The sequence below is a fragment of the Opisthocomus hoazin genome, chromosome 9 (genome assembly GCF_030867145.1).
Source record: "Opisthocomus hoazin isolate bOpiHoa1 chromosome 9, bOpiHoa1.hap1, whole genome shotgun sequence".
Lineage (NCBI taxonomy): Eukaryota > Metazoa > Chordata > Aves > Opisthocomiformes > Opisthocomidae > Opisthocomus > Opisthocomus hoazin.
The window spans coordinates 22,817,874-22,843,374 of NC_134422.1; the positions used below are offsets into that span (position 1 = coordinate 22,817,874).

The 25,501-nt window shown below is 38.1% G+C and overlaps 1 protein-coding gene across 1 annotated transcript in view; it reads right to left on the reverse strand.

The window, feature by feature from the left end:
- LRP2 (LDL receptor related protein 2) overlaps nt 1–25,501 on the reverse strand; it is a 130,967-nt gene that overhangs the window by 13,052 nt on the left and 92,414 nt on the right. The window contains exons 49-69 of the mRNA XM_075430425.1: nt 24,751–25,046; nt 23,731–24,247; nt 21,636–21,788; nt 20,980–21,150; nt 19,472–19,695; nt 18,885–19,062; nt 17,756–17,952; nt 15,917–16,162; nt 14,854–14,982; nt 14,042–14,161; nt 13,346–13,462; nt 12,967–13,083; nt 12,442–12,579; nt 11,530–11,652; nt 10,464–10,592; nt 8,363–8,494; nt 7,240–7,371; nt 4,880–5,023; nt 3,920–4,085; nt 1,324–1,452; nt 316–536 (exon numbers count right to left, since the gene is read on the reverse strand). Coding sequence (XP_075286540.1) covers nt 316–536; nt 1,324–1,452; nt 3,920–4,085; nt 4,880–5,023; nt 7,240–7,371; nt 8,363–8,494; nt 10,464–10,592; nt 11,530–11,652; nt 12,442–12,579; nt 12,967–13,083; nt 13,346–13,462; nt 14,042–14,161; nt 14,854–14,982; nt 15,917–16,162; nt 17,756–17,952; nt 18,885–19,062; nt 19,472–19,695; nt 20,980–21,150; nt 21,636–21,788; nt 23,731–24,247; nt 24,751–25,046 — 3,779 coding nt within the window. The remainder of the gene's footprint in view (nt 1–315; nt 537–1,323; nt 1,453–3,919; nt 4,086–4,879; nt 5,024–7,239; nt 7,372–8,362; nt 8,495–10,463; nt 10,593–11,529; nt 11,653–12,441; nt 12,580–12,966; nt 13,084–13,345; nt 13,463–14,041; nt 14,162–14,853; nt 14,983–15,916; nt 16,163–17,755; nt 17,953–18,884; nt 19,063–19,471; nt 19,696–20,979; nt 21,151–21,635; nt 21,789–23,730; nt 24,248–24,750; nt 25,047–25,501) is intronic.

Genomic DNA, 25,501 nt, shown 5'->3' on the forward strand with positions numbered 1-25,501 from the left:
TGCAGCTATACATGTGCCTGACCACTTCATGCCACTGTAACTGCAGACTGCTTAATAATATGCATAAAAAAGCAAGTATCCCATTTTTCACATTCTCCCCTATTTGGGTCATGCAAATTACCCTCAGGCAATCTAGTTATGAGGCATAAAGAGCTCTGAATGTGGTGAGCCATTTATCCCTGTATAAAGGAGGAGGAAACACTACCAAGGCTTACTCTTTGAAAAGCTCCCAAATCTAGCTCCACTTGCAAAGCCCAAGTGCTTGTTAGCATACATCTTGGTTACTATTATATTACTTGAATCATAAGTTCTTACCTCCATGTAATACTGTGGTTCTGTCTGTCCCATCAGGTCTCATGGATTCAATAATATTTTCTTTAGAATCACTCCAATAGATCCTATCATTGTTCAAATAATCAATAGAAAGACCTGTTGGCCAGCCAAGGTCTTCAGAGACCAGAGTTTGTCTTTGTTGTCCATCCATCCAGGCACATTCAATCTTTGGCTGCCTTCCCCAGTCAGTCCAATACATGAGCCTGAAAGGACAGAACCAGAATTTAATATAGTTCAGAATCTGGTCACCATAATTATCCTTCAGAGTTTCATGGAAAAGGCCAGTTGTGGAAGATAAAGATGTTCAGCAACTTATGTTTTGCACATGTGATCAGGAAAGTCACAGTGAGTTCACTGAACAAGTTTGTTTCAAGTACAGAATATAAATACCAAAAGAAGAGTGTTTGCATTTTGTGTTCTGATTTGAAAAGAAAGTGGTCTTAATGTCAGTTTCTCATTCTCAGTGGAAGAAAAATGACTGTAAACACTGAACACCCATCAGTCACGATAAAGCTGCAGAACCCAGGTGACTTCAGGGAGCCTTTCTGGTTTATTCCAGCTGAGAGAAGCCTATATCGCAATATCTGGTGAATCATCATAAGATACAAGATGTTGCAAGCACAGCTGCTGAATGTACCAGTGCATTTACAGTGCTTTCCCCTGTGAAGGAGGCTATGTCTGTGTTACTCAGAGCTAGTAAAGAGACATTTCCATCAATTTCCCCATTTCAGTAGTAACAGAGAAATTTGGTGGGCACACTATACTGGAGAAAGGAGATTTTTATTTGACCTACCTGGTGTTGTCACCAACACAAGCACACATATGAAATCTAATCCTAAAAATACTTTCCCGTGTACAAAAATTTCCTAACATTAGTAAAGGGAAACTCCAGAAAGCATTCCTTTAGTCTGTCCTGTAAAGTCTATCATTGTGGGGGTTTTGGTACTGAACAGCAGCGAAAATAATTCTGGGAAGTCCTATAGTACTTACCCACGTTTTGGATTGACAGCAATAGCTGCCGGTCGGTCCAGTAGAGAAAATATAAGCCATTTTCTGTACCGTCCATCTAATTTTGCCACCTCGATGCGATTAGTCCCTGCATCAGTCCAGTAAAGATGTCTGAATTACATAAAACACAAAACATACCAAAAGTAAATAGTTTATACTTGGGAAAGTAATTAAAAAAAAATCTTTTCAAGAAGATAAGCTATCTCAAACCTGAACAAAAGTAATATAATGAAGCTGCATTGATTACATCTGAACTTTTCCAGTCTGGAACATACAGACCCTATATATAGCTGAGTTCAACAAATGTGATCTTATCAGCTAGTTTCCTCCTCTGACAAAGTTTCTGCAGCTATCTCTCTTCCCTGTCAAGCAATCTTCATTAAAGGGCTACTAAGAACCTTCGTTGTTACTTTTAAGCACCAGAGCTGGCTAATAAGCATCTTTAAATTCAGTTCTCCAGAAGACAACGAGGTTCATTACAAATAAAAATGTATTTACCATGTAACTTATATGGCAACTCTGAAGATACCCACAGCTTGTCTCTAGACCTTTGTCTTCTGACAGATGTTAATGAATAAATTGTTACCACATCAGATGCAAATACTTTCAGTCCTTACAAACAGGACAGTCTACTCTGCACTGAATTTTGCTTATCTTTATCATCATGGTTTTATTATTTTTTTCATCTTAGATAATAAACACACTTATTAGTATGCACTCACTAATCACACTATGCCTTCTGATGGAATAAATTATCTCATAATTGGCTTGGGAATGTAAGAAAATACTATAATTCCTATCGTGCAGATGGGCAGAAGGACTAAGTGTTTCAAACCATGTGTATCAGGTTTTATATAATGTGCAGACACCTGAACAAGTTTTTTTAAAATACGCTTCAGTATTGTTCTGGAATCAGTGTAACACTGTGTTTGAAGTGCTGAGGATGTTGCCCTCACCAGGATTCTGGTGATATGTATCTGCTATCCTTGCAGTCATGACCATACAGATTTGTGAATAGAAATTCAGACACTCCCTTCTGCCTTCAGACACATTTGGCTCTCCGGGTGGCCTGCAGTTCACAATACAAACAGCAAAATAACCTGAAGGCTGAAGGCTAGCCCAGACCTTGATACCTCTATCTCATATTTAAAAACTGCTGGAAGGAAAGATATAATTTTCCACTTCTTTATTTACATCATGACTGGCGCAATTTTTCAGGCTATTGAATCACTTCAGCTAGCCACTGGCTTTATCCTGCTCTAGAAATCAGGGTGGTATATGGCATGAGCAACTCCATAACTACTTCATAGGACACAACACCTAACACAGCATACATCACCTAACACAAACACAGTATAAATAGATAATGAAAGCTACGTATCAGGCCCCAAAGTGGAATAAGTCTTTTCCCAATCTTTGCTTACTCATACAACAGCTTTTTGAGTCATTAGAAATCTCTGTTGCCAGAAAAACAATTCAGAGTTAAGTGCTACCTAGCTACAATCCAGATCTGAAGCACCTTCCAATCATATTTTGATTGAGGACATAAAAGGTAAACAGTATTCATCCACTTAGTCGATAACCATGTGACAGAAGGGAAGCAGACAGCTAAGTTCCTTCTTTTATTTTTCAGTTATCCAGAAATGTCATGCTTTACTACTAAGATAATGATCTTAACACTATTCTTCTTCACCTTATTGACTACATTACCAGGAACTTTCAGAATTTGACAACAGCATTCAGAAGATTGCCTCATCTCTACAACCTCTGTCCATTCAGCTTCAAATGGAACCCTGACTACATTTCATAATGCCTATCTACAAACATCAGGATCCTTTCAACATTACACCAAATGAACTACAGCTATGCATGTCCACCACATCCTTTAACAGTTACATTGCAAATAAGAAATGACACCATTGACATCAGAGTCAAACTCCCAGAAGTCATGCCCAACTTTCTCCCAGCTCTTCTCCAAGAGAGAGAAAATAAGCAGTGATCTCATGATTTCTAGGATTAAGTTACAAAATAGCCTTGTTTAGCCTAAAAAAATCCACAGTCAACAAGAGGGAGAAAAAACTGAGACACAATTACAAAAATTTAATCATTTTCTGAGAAAACACACATATTCATCAGACTTCAGAGCTGCTTCTACTTTGGGATTAGCTCATATAGCACAAGGCTGGTAAGAAAGGAGCAAAGATAAAAGACAAATTCCCTTATGGATTGGAGAGGTCTCCTTCCAACAGCATAGAAAGCTTGTTCCCTGGAGCTTATCTGAATCCTTGAAGAATAATCCATCTGACATGAAAGCCAGTGTATTATAACTTTACTGATGCACAACTGATCTACCAGTTGTGGAGTAATGCAAGTTTCCTCAGAGAATACTTGACGCAGTCAGCAACAAGCATTTGACCTATTAACCTGCTGTCTGGGCAAACAGAGCTTACTATACTCTTCTGAACTACCTTGATACTAGACATCTTCACAGACAGCTCGTAAGGAAGAAAAAAGTGGATTTTGCCCTGCCTGATCACATTCAACGTACAGCATTTTTCTAGCTTTTCAGTGCACTTACCTTCCAACCCAGTCAACAGCTAACCCATCAGGATTAACTATGTACTTGAGATTCAAGTCAACTTCCTTTGTAGGATTGTTTCTACTGCTGTCAAATGTGGGCAGATAAGCACGTTTGATGGCTCCAAACTCAGAACCCTGTCCCAGAATGCTGAAGTACACAATACCTTCAAAAAAGATGACAAAGATAATTCTTAATGTCTAGTTATTCCACATTTTTTGAAAATGCTAATCTTTCTGAGGCTCTTATGTCAAGATACCAGACCTATTTTTTTATGAATAACACAGAGTTGTCTATTCAATTAAATTACACTGTGTCAGTGTGTAAATTTTAAAGCCATTCATCATAGGTAAGACAGACATCTAAAATCATCTTGATATAGATTATCAAGAAACATGTATCACATTTTTCAAGAGTAGAGGGTCTTAGCTTTGAAGCCTTTGCACATGATTTTAGGAGTAATTAGCCTCTCATGACCCTAAGGAGCAAGTATGGCCCAGGACACTGGCCCAGTGAAAAAGGCAAAAGCAAGGAAGCCGATAAAGAGGCAAAAATATAAGCTAATATAAGGATCTGCTGGCCATTCCTGCTGAGTATAAGGATTCGTCCTTGCAAGACTTGAACCAGGCTGGGGACTGGCAGACATGGAATAGGAAGGGGTTTATTTATAGCAACCCTCTACTACTGCACAATCCTAAAGAGCCACAGTTCCACAGTTGAACTCACACCAAAACGAAAGGAAAAACAGAACAAAACCCAGCTACACTAAACTGAAGTATTCAAAGGAACTACACTGATGCTGATGAATGAGTAGAGGGCTAGGACACATTCAATCAAGACCTGGCTAGTTAATCTAATTTGATTTTGATTTCCAGCATAAAAGAAATACCTATGCTGCAGAAATGCATTTTTTAAACAAACCATTGCATGGTTGAGTATTAATGTTCTACACATACTCACTCAGGCCTATGCCTTCAGGGTCCCAATCATAATCCAGAGCTTGGATGCGCTCCTGGTTGTCAATATAGTCAGAGTACTGTTCTGATGAGATATTGTATCTTCGGATCCGCACATTATCTGGCAGCAGTAACAACGGAGGATTACCTGGGAAACGATCATGAATTTTACTTTCATGTATTTCTCTTTTTAGAAAAAAACAGATGACAGTCTCTTTTAGTCAAAACTAAACTGAGGTTTTCACAACTTCCATTTGAATAAGAAGCAGAAGGCACACAGGCTAAAGCTTCAGAGCTATTCAACTTCTTGGCTTTGCAAAATTCATTAAAAACTCTAGAAATGCTTATCGCTGAGGATAGTATTGTCCTTTTCACCATAGATTTTGTGCAGTAGTAATCATTTAGGGATAAATCCTTAAAAATTCTTAAGTTTTACAGTGCTGGCATATCACCACCTCACATCTCAAAAACTGAATGCTGCTACACACTATGCAGTTCTGTTCCCTGCCTCAAAGCACACGAAACAATTTTGAGAGTACAAATAAATTGCCAATACCTTAAGCCACAACCTGTCTGAGTTGTCCTGCCTGAAAGCCTTTCAATCCTAATGTCTCCACATTCAGATGAATGCTTTCCTATCCAGCCCCAGGTTAATTGGGTGTTAGCCTCAATACTCTAATGACTTGACTACATGCAGTATCAGTCCCACCTCACTCACTTTGCTGGTCAGAAAATTCAGTTGTTTCAGCTCTTTTGCTAAGGACAAAGTCCAGTTGGGAGTCATGGACTTAAAACCTAGGCCTTCTTCCAGAGAAGAAGTTCTCCTACATTAATCACATCTTCACAGAGCTAATGACAAATGAACAAGGCATTCACCTGGGAAAGGAAGACCTCATTTACCAGTGCCTTTTCCAACTAATAATTCCCAATTTCCTATGAAGTGTTCATTTGAACTCAATCCCTTTCCCTCTAAGTCATGCCCAACTATGGGAGAATAAGGCAAGTGACTCTGTTCTCTAATGAACATACAATTCAGTGTAGACATTGACAGCATTTCCAATATATAAACTATTACAGGAAAAAGGAGACCTAATATTCTATGTGTGTTCTGCAAATACCTACTGGCCAGGCCTGCAGCAGACATAGGCAAAGGAAGCCCTCATTTATGAGTGCTGTGAGCTTGTACTACAAACAGCTGTGGAGTTCTAGGCATACACAGAAGTAGAACTTTAGGCATAACAGATTTCATGATATTACCAGCTACAATCATGTTATCTTCTATCACTTAGGCTTGAAAATTTTGGATGTCTAGATGATTCCTGAATAAAGCCTATAAACAAGGGTTTCACAGAATCACACAGAATCACAGAATGGTAGAGGTTGGAAGGGACCTCTGTGGGTCATCTAGTCCAACCCCCCTGCCGAAGCAGGGTCACCTAGAGCAGACGAAATCTAGTTCAAAGAACTAGATTTCTGACACAAGCACAAAAAGAGGCAACCAGGTAGAAACTCAGGTGCAAACGCCCTTTTGTATTTCCAGTCTCATGCTCAACAGCAAATATTTGCTGAATTAGGCCCCTGGACCAGAAACCAGAGAACTGGCTTTCCTGCATCATTTCTGATATTAGAAATAATTTCTAGGTTTCAAAACCTTCAGCAACATGCAGTTTTGATCACAGGTTTTGTTCTGAAGACTTTACGATTTGACTAGGTATATCACATTTCTATCATGTGTCTCTTGAAGCTGTTAAAGTGTAGTACTGTTACTTTTTTCTATTTTCTTCAGCTCTTTATTAGTACTATTCTATTACTATTATTTTCTGAATCAACTCTCTACCTATTCAATGACTGTCACACACTGTAGTCACCGCACTGAGGTATGATGAAAAGCTGATGATTGACGTTAAACATTGGCCAAGGTCCTTCTATTTGTGTGCATCTGTCCATGAACAATGAATGGCTATCTGTCATCAAACTGCCTTTGATTTGTACCAGTTTAATGCAAATTTCTTCCAATTCATTATTTTGTTGAGAAAACCTAAACTTCAGAAGTAAGCAACATTAATTTTCTTCTGATGACAACCAGAGGATAAGCAGGTTTTTGTTTGGAGAAAATTTCAGGAGAAAGGAAGGCAGGTATCCAAATGAGGATATTATTTTTAATGTTTACAACTGGAAGCAGAGATGAGCACTTCTGTTCCTGATTATGGAATGGGTGGGGTACATAGATAATACTATGTTACAGAATAAAGTTCAGTTTTCATTATCCCCTTCCTAAAAAAAAGAGTAGATTATATTCATTAAGTTGCTGTACTCCACTTGCTCTTTACAGGTAGCAATCAATCTTGCTATCAGGTAACATACCATTAGCTGCGCACTGTTTCCCTTGTTGATCACCCACAGACCTGAAGCCATCTGCACAGAAACATTCATAGCTTCCTTTGGAATTCTTGCAGTCCTGGGTGCACATTCCAAAGATCTCACACTCATTGATATCTAGACATAAGTAAAGAAAACATACCTAGAGCTTAATCTCTCTCTCTCCCACATGCTGGTCACCTTTACTCCATGAAGTGGTAGGTCTGTCCCTTCCCCACATGCTCTAAAAGATCAGTGACCTAGTAAGTGATCTTTAACATCAGCATCTGTTATCTAACAGAATTCCTCATTACTCATCTACTGTTTAACATGTCTTAACTACAGATTGTAAATAACTGCATAGCTCCTGCTTATCAGATAGCTTTTCAGAGAGACATTTTTGTTCATGTATTTTTGTGTTAAATCACCAAGGAAAGACAAAAGATGAGGCATGACTACAATGAGATGCAAGTGCAAAGCCTTCTTGAAATGTTGAAGCAAAGATACCTAGTCCTCAGGAACAGTATCAGCGTGAAGGAAAGCAAGGGGTGGCGTTGGATCACGTTTAATAAAATTACACAAATTTTCCACAAGAGCTGGGAGCAAACAGAAGTGTTCTCATCAAACCATACTGAAATGGTAACTGTGAAGGTACTATATTGCATGACCACAAAAAATGGCCTTTGGGTGGACTCCTCACCATATTTTATCTGCATGTAACCAGGGCAAAAATATAGCAGAAAAGACCTTTTACCGGAGGTCTGTTCTGGAGCAAAACAGAAGGAGAGTATAACCTTCAGTAAGTTTTCTTTTAATAAGGAAAAAAAACCCCAGCAAATTTCTGTCCCTCAGATTGCAAAGATATGACAACACCTATATACAGTAAAGCAAAAACATATCCCTACAGCCACCAAAAGCTTAAAGTAAGTCTGAACTGTGGAGCCAGTTCTTTGTTAAATCAAGCCTGCATGTTAGAAAACATGATTCAGAAGCGAAATCTTTTAGGAAGCATCTGCTATATGTATAAAAATGCTGTTAGAATGCAAAAATCGGTAGTCACATTAGAATGATGAAGCAACAGGTCACTGAACACTTATCAGTGAGAAGATGTTTAGAAGATTGAAAATACCATCACAGGAGTTTCGGTTACTTTCGCTGGCCTTGTACCCTGGCCTACAGGAACAGATAAAGCCTCCTTCACTCAGGTTGCTGCAGTTATGCTCACAGATATTTTCTGCACAAGTTCGCCCTGTTCCAGGATCTGGAGGGGAAAAAAAAACCACTAAATTATACAATTATAACCAAAGAATAAAGTGATAAGTGGGAGGGATGTGTCATAATTTTGATCTTTATCATCACTGAAAATGGTATTCAGGTAGAAAACAGTAGTTTTCTTTCCTTTTGTTCTAACTGAAACTCAATGTGAACATCTTTTCTCTAAGGCATAACTAACTAGAAGAGGGTGGTAAACGGTGGTCAATACAGCTGTCAACTAAGTTTAACCTCCAGCAGTAGATGAACAGGGTCAAAATAAGAGCCATAACTATCCAAGCTCACCTTCCTTAAGAGAAATGGCAGCCTGTATTACCACAAATCTGCAGTAACTGCATAAACTATTTAAGAGACTTGACTCTGTACTCCTGCCTTTGCCAACCTACCTCTTTCTTACCCAGTCCTTTCTTATCAGCTAAACAAAAGATGTTCTCAATTGCTATCATGCATAATACAGGCCCTACATTATTTATATCTGGAAATTAGAGAGAAGATGACAGCTTCTTCCTGCGGTACCTAATCTAAAACCTACTGAAGTCAATACAGGTCATTGCACAGAATGCGCTGCCCTTTCAAGTGTGCCTATAATGGAAAAAGCAAGTCAGGGAGAATAGATACTCTCTAACAGATAATGAAAATTACACTCTTCTCAAAGTACATATAGAATTCTATTGATTCTGACATGCTCTACGTATACACAAAGTACTTTCAAACTCACATCTGTTACATGAGTAGAAAAGACAAATAATATAAGTTTATTGACAGAGCATGAGAAAAAGATATAGATGTATGGCAAAGACATTACATCAAGCTGCTTATCTCCTTTACACATATACATCCCAGTGCTGATTAAATTAAATTTAAACAGCTCAATTTCATATACAAGTAGAAGCATAAATTCATTGTGCACACACACACGTAAATATTCTATTTTCTCTACAACACAAGTATTTGATGTTGGGAAGGCTACAAACATTACCATCTGATCTGCATTCACATCTATCCCCAAACAGTAGAACACTAACTGCCAGAAGGTGTCTGTTTTTCACTGTTTCATATCCTTTTTATCCTTCTATATTTTCATCAAGTCATTGTATTAGGTTATATTACCTAAAGACCGTTGGGATGGTATGCAAAACAGAGAAACCAGCTGCTTCAGAATGGACTGCACTATAGGTGTCTGAGTTATTTGTGTTTTGCAAGCATGCCGGATTGTAAATCACCAGTGCATCATTTGGCACACTTTCACTTGAAGCCATCAAAGCCTGACAAATTGAAACTGCAAGTACATGCTCATATTATCATTCTGCAGCTGCCTGTATATTGATACAAAAAGTTAGGAAGTCTGGGGGGCTTTTTTCCACATTCCATGAGAATACTTCTTCTTGCCTCAGAGTTCAAGTCAAGGCTTTTGCATCTAAATTGATGCTAGTAAATTTATAATGCATAGTTAATAAAAGTTGTGCAGAGGATTGGAGAGGGCCCTCAGCCCGAGGACTGGCTGTCCTTATAGACTCTGTGCTTATGTCTGGAGACAGGACAACAGCAGCATCTCAATATACTTCTGTTTTTAACAGGGCTAGAGCAACCTGTGCCAGTCCAGAGTCTGCCCATGAACAATTCTGCAGGTTTGCCTATTGAAATTATTGTTTAAGTATTTGGGTGTTCTTGCCTCCTTAATGCAACCCATTTCAAAACAAGATCAGACCCTTTTTTGTGATGCATAAATACTCTAAGCCTAAAAAGGACCGTTCCAAGTGCTGAATTTCATAGGATTTTCCCTAAAAGAAGAAAAACGGAAGATACTGTCATGGCTAATGGATAATACTAGCACAGGCTAATTAAAAATCAAAACTTCTTAATATGCTACTCAAGAAGAAACATGTATTGTTATTAGTTCCAGAAGTCTTTATTTCAATAGAATTTTAATTTTGTATTCTATTGATATTATTACTTACTGCAGCCCACTTCGTCAAAATGATCTCCACAGTCATCATAATTGTCACAGACATAATGTAGAGGAATGCAATTTCCATTACTGCACTTGAATTCTTCAGTTGTACAAGGTCTTGGAGTTGGTTCTCTACCTACAGTCGAGAAGCGAAACACTCCGCTGTCACAGTTTCAGCTACACAGTACCTGATAGCACTATTCCACATCACTAATGAGGAAACCGATACAATCTGGTAAAATAATGACTAGAATGACTTTGGAAGCCTGTAGTAAAGCTAAAACTATAACTGGAGCCTCCTGACTTCTAGTCACATCCCCATGAACTGCAAGAAGCCCCTCCATTTTATAAAGACAGAAGGTAAATTCTTCTTGTTAATAGTTGATTGAACTTTCTTTTTAATAGTGCAAATCTATTAATATCCTTTAACGATATACTTCCTGCATCTATTGCAGACTTCAAGAGATTATTGAAATATTAGCAAACTATTAACTTTGAGAATATTGTACAATAAAGCCAGGAAATATCATTAAGCAACCAAAAATATGATTAAACTTGATACTACAAAAATCAACATAGTCAATGACAACTACATAAGATATCTGAGGGCAAAAACCTATTGAATACTAACAGAGATTCTGCAGGATTTGAGCCTAAATATCAACACTCTTACTATGTGTATAACAAATTCAGAAGTACCCGTTTCTTTATTTTAAAAGTCCCAGCTACCCATCCCATCCTTAATTTATGATACAGCCAAATTCTTTCTTTTTCCTTATTTTAAGTGGAGTTCATAATAAGTTGACACAATTTAGCTGCTGTTCATAATAAAATACAGTATGATTTTGAAAACCATGATCTGTACTTTTCAGACAAATGTTTGATGATTTTTGCTACCTGTATGGAAAGCTGTGAATATGTAGTACCAATAATCATAGTTCAAATTATTTCATATCGAGCTCTAGTTTTCATAATTTATGTTTAATTTTTACATTTCTATAGATCTTTGGTATTAATAAGCATTAAGCACATCACATTTACTAAATTCACTGTTCAGTTTTGTGTAAACATACAGTGTTCCTCCTTCTCATCACTTCCATCTCCACAGTCATCCTCCTGGTTGCACAGCTCATGACTGTATATACAGCGATTGTTTTCACATCGGAAACGGAATGGAGATTCACAAGCAATATCCACTGAAATCACAAAGATCAAGTCAGTCACACTTTGGTACTTCATGCCATTGAGTCACAAATTATCCCAATCACTTTTATGTGGTAATAACCCTATATTCCCTATATTTTAAAAGATGTGGAGGCAGTGAGATCCAAAAGAATATTATCTCCACATTTTGGTGATTGTATGTTAGGCCATTACACATTTTGTGTCAGAAGACAGTACATCATCTTTGGCCAAAGGCATAGCCTACAACTACATATAACACTGAGGTTTCTAGATTTGTTTATGAAGTAAACCGATTGAAAACCCAACATGCTAATTAAGTGGCTATAGAGTGCACAACTGACAAAAATTTTAAGTAGCACCTGCAACACTTCATTTTTAGAGCTAAGCTCAGGACTCCTCAACCATATTTACAAAGATATTCCAACTATACTGATAGCTTTAAAAGCTCAGCACCTTTGAGAATACACATTATCTGAATTGTATCTTTAATTGCAAACTGATGCTCTTCTTCTAGATAACCAACCTGAAAATGTGAAATAGTGTTCTTAGCTCTTTAATATGTTTCTCCCTGCTTTTATAACCACATATACAAACATCTGCAAAGCAGTGAGAAACATACTGTAGGAGAATGAAGTGAACTTGCATATGAAGTAAAATTCTCAGCACTCATCCTAAATTAAGTCTGTGAGAATCTCCAGTGAAAAGAAAATACTTAAATTTTTTTTCTAATTGTTCTCTCTATTGTAATTAGAGATTTTATTATGCATATTTTTCATTTTAATATGTTTTTTCTCTCTTACAGCAAAGGTGAAGTTCTTCATCGGAGTCATCTCCACAGTCATTATCACCATCACATTTCCAGTATGGCTGGATACAGACATGGTTTTTACATTCAAACAGCATGGGCGGACAGTATGTACCATTAGGATATCGTGTTGCTGAAGAAAATAAATTTATTATGACATTTTCATTTACAATGAAAATTTCAGGTTTCCCTGAAAAATATTCAGTCCAACTCTATATTGTTTTTTCAATACCCTTCTTTCCATAGTAGGAGATACAACATGAGGCACTGCAAAGATCTATACCAACAACAGACTGCAAGGACTGAGGACTTCTTGGTAGCTATAACATAATTAATTCAGGTTTGAATGAATAGTGAAACAACATAAATTACTCCCAGGAGCTTTTGAAAATAAACTGTCATGCATTTAACAAGCGCTACTTGAATTTGTTACAGACAAATCTAGTTCAGTAATAAAGGTGAATAATGAACTTTCTGGAAGTGAGCTCAATGAGCACCAATTGCAAAGATTGAAACTCACAACAAGTTGCTTCATCAGAGAAATCAAGACAGTCTGCATTTCCATCACATCTGAAGCGCTCTGCAACACAGTGTCCACTGTCACACTGGAAATAACCTGGGTGGCAGGTTCTCAACTCTGAAAAGATTCAGAATAACTGTTGAAATGCCTTCTTGTTCAAATCCAGATAAAGTGTTTATTTTTTCGAGAACATCCTAAAAAAGACTGCAAAATCCCAGACCATTAAAACTGTGGTATCCTCTGCTTTTGGTGGAACAACTGAAGAGACCAACATTACTCCATTAAAGATGCTTCCCATAAAAGATCATTTTGCCAAATAATTCATCACATTAGAAACAAAGTGTGAACACGTAAGAGGTAACATCAAGACAATACACACCACAGTCACGTTCATCTGAATTGTCTTCACAGTCATCATCGTGATCACAGATCCACCGGGAAGGAATGCAGCGCAAATTGTCACAACGGTATTCACTTTCTGTGCATTCACGAGGACCTTTATTTAAAGTGAATGTACAAATGTGAAAAAGTTTGCCAGATGTAGATTCAAACATGTCTCATTAAACCAGACAAAAGTAATACTGGCAGATAATGTGGTATAATCCTTAAAAATAGATGATGTTGAAACAGCATCCCCCCCAATACTCTGTAATTACGTTAAACATTCTATGTCCTTCTTGACACAGAAAAAAGGAAATTCATTGTAGCGTTTGTTTCATCACATAATATAGGAATTTTTATTCCAAATCAGGGAAGAAAAAAAAAAGAAAATACACTCTCATAGTTTATAGAACTGTATAATACCACATTTGCACACAGGGCAGAATTGAAATGTCACTTCTTAGTGGAAAACAGGAATTTCTGTTATTGTGATGACTGGATTTATGAGCGGTTTTATGTATCCAAAATGCTTCCTTGTAACATCACTGTGGTAGTTCAGCAAAGAAAAGACAAGCTATAGAGTAAAACAATGGAATGGTTGCAACTGAGAGCTGTCTGCCCCATTCTCATAAGAAATAGAAGGATAGCTAAGTCAAAAGCTGGACTATATCATGACAGCCAAAAAAGCACTCACTGCAGTTGTGCTCATCAGAGTTATCTCCACAGTCATTATCTCCATCACACTTCCAGCGCAGTGGGATACATCGATGATTGTCACAACGGAAATCTCCAAAAGGACTGCAAGTCATCTCCTCTGCAGTGTACACAGTTTGCCAATGAAACAGCACACATTAGCATAATCTTTCAATAAGATGGAATGCACAGAATATAATGGAAGTAGATAGAAAGTTTCATGCCACAAACTGGGCCAAGTAATAGAGAAGTGATTAAGAAACAGCTGAAATAACTATATAGAACTGAGATGGGAGCACAAAGAGAAACTTAGTACTGTCAAAGGAGGGCATCTAGACCTCATGGTGTGTTAAACTTCCAAGTCCTGATATAGTGATCCGATGTCCTCTACGCTTTGTGCGTAAGTGTACGAGAGGCCTCAACACAAATGCGAGGGTCTGGGAAAGCATCATCATACTTCCCATTACGATGGTTTCACCAGCACAGGAGGTAATTTAAGTAAATGCAGAAAACACTGACAGTTTTAATTGTCTAGAATAGTTCAGCTCAAGTAAAAGTATTTCCCGTTTCATTTGATGACATATTGGGCAAAATAATACAAGCTTGATCTTCAGAGCTCATAAACATGTGAGCTGCACAATGAATTGCTGCACATAGAATTTTTTGTGAAGACAAATAACTACCATGGTAATTAATTGATATCAGACAAAATGTGCCCAGGCACATTATTACTGGAGACTTTCAGAAAATCAAGGTGTTTGTCAATTGGAGAAATATTTTAGGTACAAAGTTATGTTTCTTCTCCAAACCTACCACAGCCTTGTTCGTCACTGTTGTCTCTGCAGTCATCATTCCCATTGCACACTGCCCACAGTGGTATGCAGCGGTAGTTGGTTCTACAGCTGAATTGTGTGTGATTGTCACACCGATAGGCAGGGCCCACTGAAAGAGGCAGTTGTCAAAGTTAGTGTTACTTAGCCATTAAACTGTTCTTGCTATTCTGCCTTTCAAAATCTGTTATGATTTATAGTCAATTATTTCTACTAAAAAGAGCTATCTGCTAACTTCAGTGTTGTAAAAAAGAAAGCATTAAAAGTATCTGATTTTACTATCTTTTCCAATCTATGCTGCTTGTATTCTGCATACACTACAAACCCATGACAGGTTCAAACCACATTCAGTCTGTTTTTCCCTGAAGTATTAAAAGCTGGTAACAGTGGTAACAGAAGCCCCAAACCTGCAAGCCACAGGAGGCAGCTTGTCCTTAGACGGTAAAACTTGGTCACGAGTTCTTCCAGATGGCCAGTGACTCAGAGAGACACGCTGGAGCACATAGTAAAATCCTGCTGTTAAACACAGGCTAGACTGTGCTCTGCATTTGTTCGCCTTGTCAGCTTTTGTTTCCAAATCATGTGCCTATCATCATGAGAAACTTTAGCTTCAAGAAATGAAACTTTACTTTGGGGTTTTTTTTAAAAAAAGTATGACATACGTCATGCTCCAAAGTAGGCTAAAAACTGGTGAACTGTCATTTGCTGCTTCCACATAGGCAATGATCAGCATATAGCCTTTTTACAAAGTGTTGTTACGGGCCAAGCAAAGGATGCTGCTAGCACCAAGCAAGTCAGAGTGAAATGTTGCCAGTTCTTGATAATCTGACCAGCATAAATAAGTTTTCTCCCCTTCAACAGTATGAAAGTACTAAAATATCACATAGCTTCTATGTTTTCTAACACTCTTTACTACATGATTTCAATTAGCTTGCCGAAAATATTCCTTTCCAATAAATTCTCAGCCTCAGGAAAATGAAGTAATGCAGTTTGCTCTGCTTTTGGTGCACTATAATGTGGGCAGCTTACTATAGCTTTGTGCTTACTGCATTCGTGGAATGGCTCATCAGAGTTATCACCACAATCATCATCCACATCACACTTCCAGGACTGCGGGATGCAGCGGCCATTATCACATTTAAATTGGCCTGGGGGACAGGTTCTGCTGGCACAGTGAGTGCGATCTTCATCTGAGTTGTCACCACAGTCATCCTCTCTATCACACTGCCAGGCTTCTGGGATACATCGTTTATTGGCACATTGCCACTGATGAGTTTCACACTGGTGATTAGCTGAAAGAATGCAAATTGGCTGTTAGGATACTGAAACTTACAGGAATGGTCTGCTGCTGTTATGTCAGTTGAACAGTTATCACATCTACACCAAAAGGTAAAAAGACAAAAACATCACATTTACTTGCCAGGTTAATGTACAGATTTCTCATGTCACATGGCACATTTTTCACAGTCATCTTCAGACAAGCTCACTAAGGCTCTACATTTTTCTAAGAATGAGACAGATATTATCTTCTCCTAAAGCAGAGGGGAGTACACCCAGCATTCAAACATGACTGAGGCAGGGGCTCCTAGTCACTTTGCAGAGGAGCTAAATGACATCGTGCCTCTGGTCATGCTACCAACTTAGATGTGTATTGCCTGATGAGCCTGTTCCTCTGACTATGAATGAACAAGTCAGAAAACTTCGCGGAAGACCATGCTAATCACAGCTCCACAACCTATAACTGTACAGCCTCAATTCCCGAAGGGCAAAGCACTGGAAGTTGATGTCAGCAGTGCTGGAAAACTGGGGCAGCTCTGAAGGTCTATGAAAATAGGAGTCAACACTGACCTCTGCTTACAGACTTTGTATGTGTCTCTGGACACCATCCTACTACTTTTTCACATATACTACTAAACTGTTCAAGAGGAAACAGTATATCATAATTTCCATGCATTTTCTAGACTAAAGGATTCTATTCCAATGCACGAGATGGTGAGCAGAAGGAATTATATAGACCTAAACTGACTTTCATTGCGCCCAGTATGTTGAAACCAGTGACACATTATGCAACTGCCACATTTCTACTTATTTAATATTACCCTGTGCCACACTTAAGAGCTTAGCTACTTGAAACTCAGGTAAAATTGACATTTCATTTAATTCTGTCATTGTTGGAAACACTTTTCTAATGGAAGGCAATGGAACCATCAGTTATACAACCATACTATTTTCCTCTCCCACCTCCCCTTTATATTTCTAAGCCTGCAACTGCCAGAACTACATTCTTTACAAAAAGTGAGCTAAAGATGTGCTTTTTTAAATTATAAGTATGGTGAATAAGACAGGTTTTTAAGGAAATAACATTATTCCACCAGCATAATTAGGCTACATTTCTAAAATACTGCCACCAGATACAGCTCTCCAAAACAAATCTTCCCACATGCACTGGATTTTGTGCAATGCAGACGGTGCAATAATTTTGTCCCGTTACGTAAAGCTCTAGAATATAGGGAAAATTAGCATACCTGGTAGACTGACCTGGGCATTAGGAAGCCTTAGATTCCTCATATTCACCATGGCTTTACTCTGGACAAAAGAAAGTGAGTCCTGCTTCTAGTATTTTATACCTCAGATTGCAATTTACACCAGTGCAAATGTGTCTCAAAGGTATAGAAAATGTTTATGTTTCAATATGGTATATTTGTGCTTTCTTTACCCTGCTTTCGCACTGAGGTAAATTACTGTCGCAGGTGCAACACTAGAAAAGATCGCATCCATCTACCTCACCTTTGCATCTGTAAAAAAGGCATAATGATTCTGAAATTTGTATATAGTTTACATGTGTTGTACTGGCAAAACACTTAAATTTGTTAGTTGTAACATACCACAAAGCACAGGATCTTCATCTGATCTGTCATGGCAATCTGGCTGGGTATTGCACAAGAAATACGGACTTGTGCAGTTCCCATCATTACACTGGAACTGACCAACAGGACAGTATCGGTGTGGACAGGTAGGGGCCTCGTCAGAGCCATCTCGACAGTCCCTCTGTCCATCACATTTCCACCAGATAGGAATACACCTGCAAAGAGAAAACAGTGTTTTCTTTGTTGAGGATATGTCTCTGCAGATACACAACCATCCTTTCACAGCACAAAAGACAGTCTTGTCTCAGTGTTATTTCTTGAAACTTCCAAGACATCTTGAATTTCATGTCTCCTGTTTCATATGTCAAATGCTAACAAAATATGCCAGAATACTGTCACGAGAAACAGATTATATTGGTGGGCCTCTAGAAGGAAGTTCACAGCAAATTAGTAAGGCTTTAATTTTTATCTATGTTTGTCGTAACCACCTCTTATGCTTTTTAAATCAATCTTCAATTGGATTTTTAATGACAAAATATTTTAATATTCACCTGAACTTCAGCACAAGAATTTCACTACGGATTATCACTGTAACACTGCTTCAAAAGGCCACCCAATAAGCACACCTGCCTCACAGGCTCCAGAGTGACACAATATCAGCACAGTAGCTCTTATACCACCATTCCTTTTCCCCCACTGCTGTTATCTCAGAAAAAGGGTTGGAAATGTGCCCCCACATCAGCTAAATGGGTTTCCTGGGCCACTGGCAGATGGCATATATTTGGCAGAAACAGATACATTGTAAAAGATGGACAAAAAAAAAAAAAAATCAGAGAAGGTTTCAGGTTTGTGAATGTAACTAGAAATTATTTATGGAGGTACATGTTTCTAACAACCCAAACTTTGCTACATTAGCAATATCATATAACAAGAAGAAAATGGAAAAAGTACTATTTAAACAATGAGTCTAGAATTATTCATCCGAAATGGAAGCGTGTCTGGTCCTGGTTTTGTCTTTGTAAGCACACCACAAACTCATAGTGAGAGCTGAAGGAATCCCTAATCTCACGCCCTTTTGAAGAGACTAAACTGTAAAATATATTCTTAAAAAAGACATTGAAAAAAAGACAGTGAGCAGTGGACTTACCTCTCAGTGTCTGCACAGAGAAACTGGGTGCTAGAGCACATTGGAAGGCAGTGAGCTGTATTGCCGAACTGTACTATCATGAAGTTATCGGGACATTCACAGGAATAACCCTGACCACCAGCTTTTATTAGACAAAGATGGGAACAACCACCATTGTTGTTGCCACAGGGATTATTAACTGGTAAAACAGAAGAATAAATGTTACCATACTTTGCAAATCCCAAGACACAAAGGTCTTAATCTACAACAGACTCCTCTAATATTGTATTGAAAGCTTAAATGTAATAAGCTGAAAAACAAAACCTAGATAAGTAGGCACTTAGTGAGAGAAATACGTACTATTTCATACATAGAAAACATACGCTGTTAAGTCACGACGTTTTAGAAGCTAATTTAAAATTATGCATTTCCAGTCATCGCTATTCAAAGAAAAGGCAATTTATAAATATAAAGTAGAGGCCTACATTTACTCTTTGTGTTTTATTCCTCTCAGCAAAGGCAAAAGCTGAGTGCACTCAGGACCCTTGACAGTTATTCTCTGTATAACAGCTGACCCTCTAAATTAAAATCTAATCCTGTTTTCTCACCAAATGGCTGTCTGTATGGATGGTAAACATGGATGTCAAATGGCCTGTGCGTGGTGTTCACAAGAACAGTCCTGTCTGATCCATCATATTTATTTCCCTTTTCAATGGTTCTTGTGTTCCAGTCAGTCCAATATATCGTGTCTTCAAAAATTGTTATTGCAAACGGATGAGGTAAAGTCCCATCATATACTGTGTGACGATGATGTCCATCCAGGTCAGAGTACCTACACAAAGAAAAATATGTGCAAAACATTCAGATAGGTGCTAAAACATCTTCACATCTTTATTATGTGTGTTCATGGTACTTCATTATTGGTAACCAGGATCACATAATGCAGAGTTGCAGCTTCTTCAGTCCCTAATGATAGGGACTCAGTCCTTACTAAATTCATTTTAAGATATGCAGGAACGTAAAACAGGTTATTTTAGGCAAATAAATAGAACAGAGGAACATCCACTGAAATGTGAAGTCTTCCCACAAAAGGTTATTAGCTAGTCCAATGAAATTTTGCACATTTACTGCCTTACAGCAGTCACACAGGAGACTACCTTGCCCAGACCATTCAGACTGCTAATAATGGAAAACTTAGACAATAATAGGGCTCTTAGATACCTAAATTCTACATGTCTTTCTGATTTAGAGACTCCTCTGATGATCTGTCTTTAATAAGTTTTTGTATTTTTTACTACCACCTTGCTATAGGGGGAAATTATGAAATACAAGAGAGAAAAAGATAGAGACAGAGAAACATACATATAATTACTACACATTTTTAAAAAGACATTTTCAACACTTCAGCATAGAAAAGGCTGCCAGAAGAATGAATGTAGAGAAGAACAGAAGTAAATACAAATCTAAATGTACATGTAAATATGAATACAAATATAAATACCAATATAAATATTAAAAAAAAGGTTTTAAAGTATTTCAATGCCATGACAAGAACTAGAATTCTAGTTATTTGATTTTACTGATATTTAAGTGGAAATTTTCTACCACTAGAAGCAGTTAACAGATTTTTCTTGATTAACAAGAAAACCCCATATGCTAACAGGAAATTTCATGTCATACCCATGGACAAATGTTCAGAGGTCTTCCAACAATTTGCACACTATTTTATTAGCACATAACTAGTTTAGTTACAGCTCAACTCTTATCCATAGGCAGAAACAAGAGAATCAGAAACAAATAGCCATTTTATATGCAGTTTTGCTTTGGTTCAGGTTGTACACCTAGATATAGAGAAGCTGTATATTCGAGTACAGACTGTGAATCTTTTCACTATAATTTTTGGACCACTTCCAGTGGGACCTAGGATGCACATATAGTAACTAGGCCACTGTGTCATCTAGTGATTCATATCACCTACTACTCTAGACTTTCTAACTGGTTTCCTATAGAGTCAGTGGGTAGAAATACATACGATACTTACAGGATCTGTAAATGCTACCACTGCAATCTGATATGAGCAATTATTCTGTTGTTTGATTCTTTTCTGCGTACTTACTCAATGTAATTTAGATGGGCATCTGCCCAGTAGAGCTTGTCGTTGGTGTAATCTATGGTGAGTCCATTGGGCCACTCTAACTTTGTAGAGATAATCACTGTCTTCTCCTTGCCATCCATGCCTGCTCGTCCAATATAGGCTCGATCTGCCCAGTCTGTCCAGTAAATCTGTCTGTTCAAATAAATACTTATAGTTAGGATTATAGCAAATATATGCTGAAGTAAATATTAGAAGTCATACCTCAAATATAGTATTTCCTGCAACAGAACTAAAGCAGAAATTGAGGAAGATAAGAAAAAGGTTATTATATTTGTTACTTTAACTGCTATAGCAGACAATTGTGTGATCATAGCTGTCTGTAAAGAATGCAGCTGGTAGCCCCACCATCTACCAAACCACACACACTTGTATCTACATTTTTAGCCTTGCAATCAAAACTTCCTTGTCCACATGGAACCAAATTCCATTTTCAACGATATCCAATAGCCCTGCATATATACCTCGAAAAGGCAAGCCACTGTTTTTCCTACACTGGAACTCAGATCTAATGCCACACAACAAATCTAAGTGCAGGCAGACAAAATTTATTTCAGATTTTCAGAGACAGTGCAAGACTATTTGCAAAAGAAAGGAAAAGCACTCTTGAAATGTCATACCCGTATTTTGGATGAACAACAATTGCTCTGGGGTACTGAAAACAGAAAGTGTTGTTGGCATCCACACACCGATCCACCAGCTTTTTCCGGAATCTTCCATCAAGTTCAGAGACATACAGACAATCTTTGTAGGCATCCACCCAGTACAATTTTCTGAAATGTTTTAGAGTTAATTTGTTTACTCTTATTTACTTTTTTTGTTGTTTATTTTGCTTCACAGCATGTTAAATTTCACAGTTTTTTCTCTCCTAGAAGCAACATATCCACTGCAAAAGAAGACTACACATACTGTACCGACATCTTTTCTACACCATGCTCCAGACTGCCCTTTCACTACTCCTGTTCCTGCATCCACAGTCACCAGTGCCAAATTCATACAGTTGCCCAGCTGAGTAAGAATATGCTATTTGCCTATGAATTCCTAAACTCCCCTACTCTTCCCTTCCTCTCCTGCCAACAACGGCCAAGGAACAGGAGCAGGAAAACAGACATGCAGTGCAATGGATTATGACCAGGCCTGTAAAGTAACAGAGGGAATCACCATCTGTTCCACGCTGCCACCTCTGCTCTCAGACAGTTGCCAGGTTCTCCTTTGAAAATTCCTAAGCAGTTCGACGGCCTACTTCAAACTTCACCTAGAATTTTCTAACACTTCTATTACTTTGCCTAGGAATTATACACAGCTGTAATGAAAGAAATCATGCAAGCTGAAGCGATGATTTTAAAAAGCCTGCAACAAAACAAAGCATTTAACTTAATTAGAACTACAGCAAGATACTTTGAAATTGTCTGCACAGCTGGTGAGCTCCAGCATCCATAGGGTCATTCCTGAAATAGTCTGACAGATACAGTCTCTGTCTACACCACCCTGAGCAGTACCATTTCCACCAGGGAGGAGGAGAACATAGTCTTCCCAGCCTGCATCTCATGGCATCCACCAGTGCTCTCCCTATACCAAAAGTGAGCAGAAAACCTCATCTACCATTATAGCATCCTTCAGTCTTTCCAAAACATCTAAACAAAAACTGACTAAAGACATAACTAATGGTAGTTGAAATAATTCAGAAACTGTATTAGTATTGAAGCAGTAGGACCACTTCGGCTATAATTAGGCTTTTGCTTCCCCACCTCTCTATGAATCATAACGGATTTGGGACTGCTGGTAACATTAATTATCACTAGGTTTAGAGACAAAGTGGTTTAAAAATAAAAAATACTGTATTGATATTCATATAAACACTCTCATATAAGTTCAAAATGTGACTTTTTGGACCATTCTCATATTTTGCAGAGTCTGATTTATGATATTTAAGTTTTTCATACTGATAGCACTGCTCTCAAAGCAAAACTTGATGAAACACAGCCAAGAACACTGTCAGAGAGGGCACCACATAAGGACAGAGTTTCTGTGGGAGTAATTCGGACTACTTTTTGACACACAGCAGGCAATTAAAAAATGACCATAATGCAAAGTGCTTTCCAATTATCTCACCCTTATATTGCCCTCCTTACAGCACATGATGTGGATCATGTTGTCTGAGTGTCAGTTAAAGATGCATTTTTCAAGAGCAAAAGAAGAAAGGTCTTCACATTGGTACAGGAGGTAAATTTCCCTAATGTTTATTATTACATAGTTCATTGGAAACTAGTTATCTGTTGTAACATACTGCTTATGCATAGAGTGAAGCCTGCTACAACCCCAACAACTGCTAGCAAAAGAATAAAGAGCCTAAGCTCAGCATCCCTACCCCATAGCTACATGTAACATCCCACCTGCCTGCTTGCCTAGTCTGTTCATTAGTGGTTTCCTAACAAGTTTTTCCCAAGGGTTATACACACTACTTTATTACTGATGAGACATCAACTCTGATATAACCTCAGTATACTAGATATGAGAGCAATTAGAAAAGTGTTATGTAATGTATTAGATGCTGATAAACAATTCCAGAGCAGTTGTATAAGATGGCATCCACAATCCAAAACTATTTCAGCACTCATTGGGAATTTCATATCAAGTGGGAGAAAAACCCTAAGATAAACTCCCTCACACATCATTTCCTTTGTAGCCCAGAAAGCAGAAAATTTATTTTCTTACCTGCCAACCCAGTCAACAGCGATACCTTCCCCGTTGGGCACATCATCACTTATCACTGCCTCCTTATTTGTTCCATTCAGGAACATGCGTTCAATGACCTTCCTCCCCACATCAATCCAGTACAACCTCTTTTCCACCCTGTCAAAGTCCAGTGCGACCACATTTCTCAGTCCTTGCAAAATGAGAGAGTAAGACTGGCCATCTGCTGTGAGATTTCTCAGATAGTAACGGTTGCTAAAAATAAGGTATGGGGAGATATTACTATTTTGCCGGCAACTTTTTCCATCAGGCTCCCGGATATAGCCTGGGGCACACTTACAGATGTAGGAGCCAGCTGTGTTCTCACAAATCTGGCTACATACTGATGGAGTTTCATTGCACTCATCAATGTCATCACAAGTCCGTTTATCGGACATAAGTTTGTATCCGGGATGACAAGAACAGTAGAAACTTGTCTGTGTGTCTGTACAGTTGTGATCACATCCACTGATTGAAGGGTCACTGCATTCATTTATGCCTGGGGAAAGAAAGGAGTTCTATTCAAGGAACCAGCTAGCAGAGAAAACAGTGCAGTCACTTTCCACTGTTCTCTCTCTATCTCTCTCCCTGCTGCCCCCTGAAAACACTGAATATGAATCTGGGCTACTGTAATAAAGGAGCAAGGAAAAGAATCTAGTCTAATATAAAATTATTCTAGCTCCTTTCAGGTCTGTCACCAAGCTCACTGAGTGCAAAATGTACACTTATGTGGGTGTATTTCGGAAATGTAAGGGCAATACATAACAATGTATAAACTATATTTACAGTTTATATAATCAGCTGATTTTCACAGTTTGTTAGAACAGTACATATTAAGTATGATTTAATTAAAACAAAAAATTAGATATATGCATTTCTTCTGAGAGACCACCATGGAATAGATATGATTGTAATGAAGCAATTGACTTAAGAGTTCATTTTTTTTAAAGCTGCTTAAGCATTTGAAATTAAATAAGACAGTACAAATAAATCTACACATACCACATCCTTTTTCATCACTATCATCTAAGCAATCATCCAACCGATTGCAGACTTTAACCATTTCAATGCAGTTTCCATTGTCGCATTTAAAATGATGGGGAGAGCAGGTCGCTTCTGGTGTGCTACAGAGATGTTCCAGCTCATCAGATTCATCACCACAGTCGTTATCCCCATCACAGATATAGGCCTTGGAAATGCAGCGTCCATTCTGACAAGTAAACTGGTGCTGTTGACACGGTTCATAGATGCAACCCCTTTCATCACTGCTGTCACCACAGTCATTCCGCCTGTCACATCTGAAGAAGAATGAACACTTTTTTCAAATATAAGGCAATCACTATCTGTAGGGCAGATGGATAGATATACTCTCCTGGTTTCCAAAGAAGGTCAGATATTATTGGCTCCAATGGAACTCTCCTGGTTTCCAAAGAAGGTCAGATATTATTGGCTCCAATGGAAGACTTTCAGAAATCAGGGTCATATTATATAGTTTGATCCCATGAGTCCTGCTTGTATTCCCCATACGCATTACAAGAACAGAATCACCTCAGAAGAGGTTACTAGGCACAATAAAAAGGATTAAATGCTAATGATGAGCACTGGGGATATTAACAGAGAAAATTCCAAAGCAGTTTCGAGTTCAAACTAATGCATGAATGCAGAGCAGATAAATAGTTTCATTAGAATATGCAGATCTACTTAACAACTAAATAGTGGGAAAAAAAGGTTGAGTTAGCTCCTTCATTTCAAG